The 11,046-nt window shown below is 53.2% G+C and overlaps 2 protein-coding genes across 2 annotated transcripts in view; both read left to right on the top strand.

The window, feature by feature from the left end:
- GEMIN7 (gem nuclear organelle associated protein 7) overlaps window positions 1-8,387 on the top strand; it is a 10,427-nt gene extending 2,040 nt beyond the window's left edge. The window contains exon 2 of the mRNA XM_027860718.1: window positions 7,727-8,387. Within this exon, the coding sequence (XP_027716519.1) occupies window positions 7,727-8,085 (359 nt within the window). The 3' untranslated portion in view covers window positions 8,086-8,387. The remainder of the gene's footprint in view (window positions 1-7,726) is intronic.
- Window positions 8,388-10,451: 2,064 nt separating this feature from the next.
- PPP1R37 (protein phosphatase 1 regulatory subunit 37) overlaps window positions 10,452-11,046 on the top strand; it is a 39,755-nt gene continuing 39,160 nt past the window's right edge. Inside the window, exon 1 of the mRNA XM_027860705.1 lies at window positions 10,452-10,668. Within this exon, the coding sequence (XP_027716506.1) occupies window positions 10,452-10,668 (217 nt within the window). The remainder of the gene's footprint in view (window positions 10,669-11,046) is intronic.

The raw sequence follows: 11,046 nt of genomic DNA on the forward strand, positions 1-11,046 counted from the left end.
CCCCCCCCCCCCCCCCCCCCCCCGCATCTTCCCTGTTACTGGAGAGGGTACCACCATCCTGGACTCCCCACTCCTGCTGCCCCTCATCAGGCCTGTCAGTTTCACCTCTGTAGCATCTCTTGTGGATTTCATCTCCTCCTCAATAGTGTCCTTCTCTCCTCTGAGGCTTCGCCCACCTGAGTCCAGGCCTTCATCATCTCCTGCCTGGATCACTGCAATAGCTGCTGGGGGGATTTGCCCGCCCCAGGTCTCTCCCCACTCCTATCTATCCATTATTCTGCCACCAAAGGGATTTTCCTAAAATGCAGGCCTGATCATGTCACCCCCTACTTAGTAAACTGCAGTGACTTCCTGTTGCCTCTGGGATCAAATACAAAATATTCTGGTTGGCATTCAAAGCCCTTCATCACCTGGCCCCCTCCTAACTTTCCAGCCTTCTTACACCTTAGTCCCCAGAATATCTTCCTCAATACAGTGACACCGGCCTTTTGGCTGTTCCAGGAGCAAGACCCTCCATCTGGGCTCTGGGCGTTGTCTCTGGCAGTCCCCCATGCTTGTCCCTTCTGTGCTCTGCCCACCGACCTCCTGGCTTCCTTTAAGTCCTGACTAAAATCCCACCTTCCACAGGAGGCCTTTCCATATTCCCCTTAATCTTATCTCCAATTTGACTGGTCTCTCTCCTGTTTGTACATAGCTGTTGGTGATGTCTCCTCTCTTAGACTGTGAGCTCCTTGAGGACAGGGACTGTCTTTTGCCTTCTGTTTTATCCCCAGCACCTAGCACAGTGCCTGGTACTTAATAGGGACTTAATAAATGCTTTTTAACAGACTGAATTTGTTTAAAAAAAAAAAAGGGGGGGTGGGGCTGGCCCTGCCTGGGATCCCAACTCTAAGCCCATGAAAAGGGTTGGGGGAAGGGGTGAGATGCAACTTGAGATAATGTTTGTAATTTGTATAAATTGATAAATTCAAGTTTCCACTTACAGATAAAATAAGTAGTTACTTGCTGATTGTAGGAGGAGGAAAAGGGGGTTCAATGAGCTCCCATCTGGGCAGGTTTCCTGCATCTGGCTTCTATGAGATGAGAGGTGCCTTTCAGGGGGGGCAATGGAATCCCAAGTTGGGGGACCAAAGTGTAGGCTGGCATGGCTGGAACCTGGAGCATTTGAAGGGGAGTACGCCAGCATTTACAGAGCAAGCTAAGATTTGTGTATGTGATCTCACTGTAATAATAATAACTTTTATATAGCAATTACAAGGAACCAGACACTGCTAAGTGCTTTACAGTCATTTTCTCATTTTGTCCTCACTGCAAGCCTTGGGATGTTGGTAGGTGTTGTTATGGTCCCCATTTCACAGGTGAGGAAACTGAGGCAGACAGGTGAGAAGACTTGCCCAGGGTCACACAACTAGCAAGAGTCTGAGGAAGGATTTGAACTCGGTTCTTTTGATCCCAGGCCCAGTTCTCTGTCCACTGAGCCACCTAGCTAGCTGTTTTCAGTGCAGCCAGCTCCAATTAACACAAGTCATGAATCCCCCTGAAGTGCTTGCATTATTTGAATTCACGCTCCATAGCTCCCTCGGGCTGGAACCAGTGACGGTAGTTTACATAATTATAACTTCCAGTCATGGGAATTTGAATACATGTGACCACCTCAAAAGATTCGCCATTCACACTAAGGAAAAACGTGGTGTAACCTGAAACAAAGCTGGAAACTTAGGGTCGGTCAATTATGAAGGGCGTAAAATACAAGTTCTCCATTTGCCATTTAATCCCAGGGGCCATAGGGGGCCACTGAGTGAGCGAGTAGCAGCAAGGCCCTCTTGGGTTGTAGACATATTTTGGTCGTTGTGTGGAGGGTGGATGGGAGAGGAGGGACTAGTCTAGATAGGTTATTTAAATAGGCCAGAGGTTAAATGGTGGGGATCGTGGCAATGGGCAAAAGGAGTATTTGGTGCCAGGAATCTTAGTTTGAATCCTGTAGGATTCACAACCTCTTTTGGGGACCAGATGACCTGGAAACTCCTTTTCAGCTCTGGAGCTAGGATCTCATTTCACTAGGGTGGTATCCTTCTGGGAGTGGATATGGATATGGATATGGGGGTGGGGGCAGCTTGGAAGGATGGGAGCGCCCTCAAGAAATGCCAGCGTTTGAGGGAGAGGTGGGTTTGGGGGAGGAGGATACTAATGAAATAGAAATATCTCATAGGTATCAAGTGAGATTTTTTTTTAGAGTTATATTTATTTTTTAAAATAAACATTTCATTTTAACATTCATTTTGTTTTTAAAATTTGAGTTCTGAATTCTGTTTCTTCCTCCTGCCCCTCCCGCACCCCTTTGCGAAAGTAGTAATGTGATATCAATCATGGGAAACATTTCTATATTGGCCATGTTGGAAAAAAAGATGAGAAAAAGAAAACCAAAAAAATCATACTTTATTCTGGAAAATGGGATCATATTTGTTAAGCACTTAGCATAGTGCCTGGCACATTGGTGGGTGCTTACTAAATGGTTATTCGTGGTGTGGTGCCTTGGGCCTGGAGCTCAGAAAAGAAGCTCGGACTGGGAGTCATCTGTGATCACCAGGAGGAGAGAGAGGCCAGGCCCGAACCTGGGGGGCATCTGCAGAACTGGGGAAAGAAGTGAGTGAGGCCAGAAGAGGGTCCTTGGTTTGGTGGGGAGAGGACTTAGCCAAGGTCATAGAGGACCTTGAGATTACAAATGGAGGTAATCGGCTCAATTGTGGGGCTAGACCCGGAGGGCTGAGTGCAAGAGACTGCCTTCTGGCCTGTGGTGGCCCCTTCACAGTGCCCAGCCCGGCCCACCAGCCCCTTCCTCAGGGTCTGCGGATCCAATCAATCCTCCCTGAGGATTCTTGATTAGCTGCCTCCTTGGGACTCCACTGACCACCCCTGGCTCCCTCCCTTTTCCCTTCTAGGCATTGTCTCTTCTTCATAGAATATAAGCTCTCTGAGGGCAGCTAAGGCCTTCCCTTTTTTTGCATCCCCTAGGAAATGCTTAATCGATGTGTTTTCGAGCTTTGATCCTAGGATGCTGTACCAGGGGTCTGAAAGGGGTCCTGGAGGTCTTCTCATCCATCCCTGTCACTTTTGTTTTTATTCCTCTGCCTCCACACCCAAGTCTGTTAGCCCAGGTTAAGTCAATGAACGCTTATTCAGCACCTGCTCTCCCTGGGAGCCCTGTGTGTCTAGGCTACACGTTAATCGTTTCCTTGATGATCATGGGCTGGGTCCAGAGGGATGCACCTTGAGTAGGGGCTCATTTTAAGTAGTTTCCTGATAAGCTTCTCCCTGGAGCCCTGGGAAGTAAGTGTTGCACACCCGCTTCAAGGATGGAGACACCCGGGCCCAGAGAGAGGAAGGGACCTGTCAGTTAGTCATGTAGTACTTATTGGTGGTGGTGTTAAGTTGTGTCCGCTTCTGTGTGACCCCAGTTGGGGTTTTCTTGGCAGAGATACTGGGATGGTTTACCATGTACTTCTGCAGCTCATTTTACAAATGAGGAAACCAAGGCAAACAGGGTGAAGTGACTGGCCCAAGGTCACACAGGTAGTAAGTGGCTGAGGTCAGTCTTCCTGACTCCAGGCCCAGTGTTCTATCCACTGCCTTTAGTATGTGTTAAGCACCTACTTTGTGTTAAGCAGCAGTCCGTGATCACACGTGTCTGGGGCTCTTATACTGTGCCTGCAGCCAATCCTAGAGACTGGATCAGCCTCCTGGCTCTTCCCCATTCTGAGTATTGGGGTTCTAATAGACGGAGTTTGGGATTCTCAAGGTCGTAGAATTTAGTTAGAATCGGATAAGACCCTCAAGGTTGAACTAGAGGTGAAACTGTTTGTTTATAAATTCTCAAAGGTATTAGTGGCAGTGCTGGGATTTGAATCCGGGCCTCTCTGGCTTCAAATCCAGTGCTTTTTCTTCTTGCTAGTCTCAGAACTCCCCCTCCCCCTTCCCAACAGACTCCTTCCCCCTCCCCTATTGTGACCTTGAACTCTGGTCCCCGGAAGACACAGAAACAGATTCCGAGGATTCCTAGACTAGTCAACAGACTGACCAAACACTTCAGGTTGAATTGGGTTCCCTGGTGAAGGGAGGGAGAGAAGAAACAAAACATTAGGATTTGCCGTCTTGAGTCCCGTGTTGAGCCTTAACTCTGACCTTTATAACCTCCGGGCCTCAGTTTCTTCATCTGTCCAAAAAAACAAAAAAAAGAGTGTGGGGGGGTGACTAGATGACCTTTTGGTTGGGGGCTGGGGGTGCAGATGGAACAGGTTAATAGACTCAGACCCGGAAGGAAGAGTTCAGATCATCAAGTTCAAACTTCTCATTTTGGGACAAAAGGCCTTCACTTGACCTACTTCTTACAGAAAGGCTTCTGGCCTGTATCTAGATCAGAGAAACTCTTATCACTTGGCCTGGAGAAGTTAATTTAATCTGATGTGGAGCTCCCTTTTCAGGCCTGAGGCTCCTGGCCTGGGCCCTGAGGGCCCATTCTCATCCCAGCCCGACTGACCATTGTGGTCCTCCCTTTAATGCCTGTTCGTCCAGGTGGCCCACCCAGCTGCCTCCCCAAGGCAGGCACACGGCCCTGAGTTTTTCAAGGGCAGACCTTTCTGGGCAGTCCTGCCCACCTGGAGAGTATTCAAGCAGGGGGAACCAGCAACACCTTCCCCCAGCAGCAGCCATCACTGTCGATGGGCACTGGACTTTGAGCCAAGATGGGGAAGGGAAGGGTAGAAGCGTTTTTATGGCACCTCCTGTATGCTGGGCAATGCGTGAACTGCGCCAAGCCCTTTTAACAAGCATACTTTCATTTGTTCCTCATAACAACTCTTCGAGGGAGGTTCTGTTATGATCCCCAGTTGAGGAAACTGAGGCAGACAGATTGAGTGATTTATCCAGGGGTCACCCAGTATCTGAGTCTGGATTTGAGCTCATGTTTCCATCAGCTACCTTGGATAATGAGGGCCTAGTTTCAAATCCTACCTCAGTCCCATTTCCCCATCTGGAAATGGGTATAGCAATGGTGTCTACCTCCTGGGCTTGTTATGAGGCTCAAGTGAGAGCAAAAATCACTCTCCCAAACTCAGAGATGCCCCCATAGCCCACCTTGCCCCAGTAGCCTTCCATTTATGGTTGTTTTTTTTTTTTTTTTTTGAGGTTAAGTGACTCGCCCAGGGTCAACCAGTGTCTGAGTTATGAAGCTTGATTTGAAGTCGGATCCTCCTGATTCCAGAGCTGGTGCTTCATCCACTGCACCACCTAGCTGCTCCCTTCAATTTATATTCAGGGCCCTGGCCATGAGCCTCCTTAAAAGAGAGATAGAATGGTGCCTGTGAGCCTCAGGCCTTGAGCTGCTATCAGCAGCCTTTTACATTCATAGAGGGGTCTAAGATGTACAAATCACCTGCATCTTCTTTTTTGGCCATACTTGAAATTTTAAATGTGATACTTTGGTCTTCAGGCCTGGTGCCCAGAAGTGAACATAGTACTCCCCTTGTGGCCTGACCAGAGCAGAGGACATTGTGACTGTCATATTATACCCCCTCACTCTGAGCTTGCAGGCCACTAGAAACACCAGATCTTTTTTCTCTCCCCTCCCTTTCCTCCACCTTCCCATCTCCCCGTTTCTCTTTTTCCCTTCTCCTCCTCCCTTCTTCTTATCTTATCCTGGAACTTCATTGGCCACTCATAGGCCCAAACCTACTGCTGATCCAAACAAACTCTCCCCTGCTGTTTCTGACCTAGGCTGGTTTTCCCATTCTCAGGCAGCCTAGTGGGATACCTGACTCCCTTCCCCCGTCCTAGCATATTGATACCTGTACTTAGTGTAAGCCATGTGGTCCTTTATCCAAGTCAGTGTTAAAAGTCTGGACCAAGCAGAGATCCATGGGGCACTCCATGAGAGTCCTTCCCATATCATGCTGATAGAGATGGGTACTAGAGCAATCATTTCTTAAAGAACTCCTGGATGAGGAAACTCCATCTACCAGTGTAGGTTGGCAGCCCTCTCTGCTTAGGGCCCTAAGTCACTACGTATTTATTAAGCACCTACTAAGTGCTAGGCCCTGCCCTCAAGGGACTCCCAGTCTAAAGGGGGGGGATCACCTGCAAACCAATAGGTATGAGTAAGCTCTAAGTAGGATAACTTGGAGATTCCAATTAAGTGGGATCAGGTTAAGTGACATGTTTAGGGCCACCCCTCCAATAGGTATCTTGGGTTTTTCCGGCTGGGAGGCCCTCGAAGGTCCTGGGGTCCCATACCCAGAGCAGGAAGGGACTTCAGATGCCATCTGAGGGCTTGTTTTATGGCTAAGGAAAGCCTTCACCCCCCTGACCATTCGGCCCTCCTTCCAGGGGACGAGCAGAAGGGCTGCATTAACATCGCAGTCACTGGTCACGAAGGGGAGGGAGGTGAATCTGGCAGGACTGAGACCCTTTGGCAGCCGCTGCTTCCTCTTCCTTCTGGCTGTCCTCCCATTACACATTCTAGGAATCCTCCTCCTCTGAATTCCCCGAGGCTCGGCGCCCCCGGGGCCAAATCCAGCAGAAGCATCTGGGGAGACGCCAGGGCGTTCCTCCTTCCCTATAATGCCGGCCAGTAGAAGTTGTTCTTCTGGGCCTGCTCTCTGTTCATACGGGGCTTCCCAGTTTCCTCTGAAATTGTTTCTTCCTTTTCTATGGGGAAGGGAAACAAGCATTTATTGAGAACCTGCTGTATGCCAGGCATTGGGGTAGCTCTTTACAACTATTAACTCATTTGATCTTCACAGCAACCCTGAGATAATAAACCCTGTTTATTATCCCCATTTTACAGTTGAAGAGACTGAAGCAAACAGAGGTGGAGTCATTTAACCCAGGGCCACACAGCTAGTAAATGTCTGAGGCTGGATTTGAACTCATCTTCCTGACTCCAGGCTCACTGCACCACCTAGCTGCCAATCGTGGCATAACTCTCCTACCAATTCATTTAGCCATTTCTCTGTAAGCAGGCACCTGCCCCCACCCCCTCAGTTTCCTGTTTTTTGGCCACTTCTAGAAGAGGTGCTGTCTGTATTTTTGTGCTTGTGGGATGGGTCCTTTTCCTCCAGCCTTCATCTCTTTGGGGTGTGGGCCCAGACCTGTCACTGGGTACAAAGCCTTTGTTTTAGTTACTTATGGGGGAGAGTTCTGAATGGTTTGCATTTTGTATGCCTGATGTAGTCTCCCTTAAGGAACCTCTTCATTTTTGCCTGTCTCCCCGACACCTGAAACTTAGGAGGAATTTCCCGAAGGCTTGTTTGCTAACTGCCAGATCACACCATGGACCCTTGGAGTTCTTTCGGGGGAGGGGGTTGGGGAACAAGCTTTTATGAAGTGCCTCCTGGGGGGGGGGGGAGCATTGTGCTAAAGGACTTTACAAATATAATTCTGGCAGAGAATTTCAGACCTGAGACCCTCAGGAAGACTTGTTCAGCCCCCCTCCTTGTGCCTGGAGAGGGAGTGAGGGTGGAAGGGGCTCGCCCAAGATCCCCGGCAGTCAGCACTGCACTGGCCTGCCCAGCCCAGGCCTCAGTTTCCTGCCAGGCTCCTTTCACCCCTCCCTAGACTGGTCCAAGCTCTGTCATTTCGCACACGTGGAGAGGGGCTCACGGTGGAGCCGAGGTGGGTTAGAACCACCTGGCATTTTCCCTCCCTGACATCTCTTTCTTCTTCCTCCTCCCAGGCGAAGCCAGGCAGATCCCAATTCCTGTCCCAGTGATCCGCCTTCCCCGGGGCCCGGATGGCACCAGCCGGGGTTTCTGCGCTGCCCGGGGCCGGGACAGGGCTGGCTCTGTGGCCGAAGTGGCTGAGCAGCAGGCCCGGGCTGCCCTGCGGGAGCGCTACCTGCGGAGCATCCTGGCCATGGTGGGGCGTCCTGTGCATTTTACCCTGCACGAGCGCGTCCAGGTGGACGCCCACTTCGGGGCCACCGACCTGGACGTGGCCAACTTCCACGTGTCCCAGCTGCAGACGCCCCTCGGGGTGCAGGGCGAGGCCCTGCTCCGCTGCGCTGACATCATCTCCTACTCCTTCCAGCTGTGAGCCCTCCCTCTCCCGGCAGCCCCCAGAACTTGGACGGCCAGCCTGGCCTAGGACCAGGGAGGGAGTGGCCCAGCCTGAAGTGCAGGGGCTGCAACATCCCCATGGCTCACATACCGGCGGGGACCAGCGGGGAGCCCCCTTCTTGCCCAGCTGGTGCGAAAAGGAGGCGTGACTGGACTGAGCGCTCGGGAGAGTGAGCGGGGACCCACCTTCCCAGGCCAGCCACAACTATCCGAGGTCCTGGACTCCACCGAGGGTCATTTGGGGAGGGGACCACCAATAAACCCCCTAGCCGCTCGTGGGAACTGCCTAATTCTTTGCAGAGTCACCACAGATCTCACTGTTTCCCCCAAGAATGGGAAGGCAGCAGCCTTATCCATTCATTCAGTAAACATTTATCAGGCGCCTGCTCTGTGCCCAGCAACTGGGCTAAGCGCTGGAAGAAGGGAAGGGAAGAGATCGGGGCGGGCTTCTAGGAGGAGGGGGTCTGGAGGAGCTGGGTGGCAGGCGGGGGACGATAGCCCTCTGAGGATGTCTTCAGGAAGAGGGAAGCGGTTCAACACGGTCAGAGGCGCTGGGTGGGTGGGGGCGGGGCGAGGAGTGTGGTGTGGCTTTCGGGAAGCAGATCTATGGCGATCTGTCGGGAATCGCACAATCCTCCAAGTCGCCCCTTTTCCTTTCAATAAATGCCCGAGACTGCCTCGATTCCCCGAGGTAAGAACGACCGCCCTCGAGGATCGATGATTTTTTTTTAAAAGTCTTATATCTCCGAACTGGGCTGGGCGAAAGTGCTTCTGCGACAGCGGTCCCGGCGAAAAGCTTGGCAGCCATGGGGGCGGGGCTCGTGCCTCCTCTCGCACGTGCCTGTTCGCTCCATCACTTTCGCCAGTTTCACCGCTCCCTTTTTCGCCACTTTTCTGCCCTCGCTTCTATCCAGTATAAAGGTCCCCAGCTTCCACCGTCTCTGGGCGTCTCTCATCGAAGTTAGTCTTCTGCTCCACAATCGCGTGGAATGGCCAGCACCGAATGCGGCGTTTGTTGTGAAGAGCGAGCACGAAAGGGGGCGGGGCTTGGCGTCTCAGCGCCGAAGGAATCCTCTGGCTGCCTAGCCATCCGACCTCGCATATTCGACACGGTTTTCCTTCTTTTCCCCTCCAAGACCCCCCTTCCACTTCTTATGCATCTGGATACTGCTGAGCTCCTTCTCTCTCTTTAGACATTTTAAAATTAAGGCTTAACAAAGGTTAACTTGTTCCCGTCACTTGAAGGTGACGAAAGTGAGAATTCGGATGCTGTGGATGCAGAGAAACGGGAAGGGAGGTGTGGGAGCAGCCTGGCAGCGGCCATCTGTCTGCCTGTCCGATTCTGCACATTCGTAGATGTTCTTCCTCCTTTCCCTCATTCAGTTTAATTTGGTTCATAAAAAATGGTGCGGCACTCCCGCTTTTTGCGTCTTCTCGATTTGGTGCTGAAGCGCAGCGGCCAAGCTATTCACCGCATATGGCTCTATACCGTGGGAGCAACAGAAGCGTGGTTTGGATTGGCTTCGTCGTTTCGACACAGCCTTCCCCCATCTGCTTGTCCGCACGAGCGTATTCGCCACAGAGCTTACTTTTCTCTCTGTTAAATTTATACTTTGTGTTTCTGTCCTGCAGTTCTAACCTCTCCAATTTTTCCCTTTGTTTTGTTTTTTCTTTTTTGAAGCTGTCCCCTCCCGTCTAAATGGATGTCTATTGCGAAAGTGCGACAGCTGACGCGGCGCTCATGAAAGTGCAAGAGAATGAGCCGTCCCGTGGGTGGGTCTAAGATGTGACGGGGGCGTGTCTTCGCAGCGCCGGAGGCGGCATTCTCTTGTCCGCCTTGTTGTCCTCCTCGACACATTCGCCACAATCGCCGCGTCTTCTTCCCTCCAGATTCCATGCCGCAGTCCTTTCTCTTTATATCCCTTTTTTGTTTCCTTCCTCCGTCGCCTTCGCGGCTCTCCCCAGGTGCCCGTGTTTTTCACTTTAGTGGGACGTCGGTGACGAAAGTGCGTCTTCGGACGCGCTCTGCAGGTCCGGCACCAACGTGCATGTGGCGCGCGCCGGGGCGGGGGCGCGCGCTTGGGCTCCCTGGCGACGACGTCGACGTCAACGTCAAACGAGGAGGCGGTGGCGGCGGCGGCGGCGGCGGCGGCGGCGGAAGAGGCGGCGGACGGCGGCGTCGGTGGGGGCCGCGCGCGCTCGGGCTCCGCGTCGGGGTCGCCGTTGGGCTCGGAGCAGCCGGGGTCAGGGGCTCGGGACGCGGGAGGCGCCGGGGCCGGGGCCATGGGCCGGCGGGGGCTGGGCCCGGGGCCCCGCTGAGCTCGAGCCGAGCCCGTGCAGGCCATGGCGGGCGTGCCCGCGGGCGCTGAGGCCGCCGGCGCCGCGCTGGGCCCGGCCCTGGAGGAGGCGCCGGTCCCGGCCCCGGCCCCGGAGCAGGCCCCGGTCGGCGCTGGGGACGCCGCAGCCGCCGGGCTCAAGGCCGCCTCCAAGCGCGTCACCTTCCCCTCGGACGAGGACATAGGGTCCGGAGCCGTGGAGCCCAAGGACCCCTGGAGACACGGTACCAGCGGCCGGGGGCGCAGCCCGGGGGACAGAAGGCACGGGCGGGGGGCAGTCCCGGAGGGCAGCCTGGAGGAAGAGGAGGGCACAGTGAGGTCCGTCCCGGAGGACAGCCTGGAGGAAGGGGGAATACAGACGGTGTGGTCAGTACCAGAAGACAGCCTGGAGGAAGAGGAGGGGACTGACAGTAGTCAGTCCCGGAGGGCAGTCGGAGTGGGGGGGCTCACGGACTGACGACAGTGGTGAGTGCCAGAGAGCAGACTAGAGGAGCGGGAAAACAGACAGTGTGGCCAGTCCCAGAGGACAGCCTGGAGGAAGAAGAGGGGACAGAGTGTGGTCAGTCCCAGAGGGCAGCCTAGAGGAGGGGGAAAACAGACTG

This window comes from Vombatus ursinus, unplaced genomic scaffold, assembly GCF_900497805.2.
Source record: "Vombatus ursinus unplaced genomic scaffold, bare-nosed wombat genome assembly UNPS02014239.1, whole genome shotgun sequence".
NCBI lineage: Eukaryota > Metazoa > Chordata > Mammalia > Diprotodontia > Vombatidae > Vombatus > Vombatus ursinus.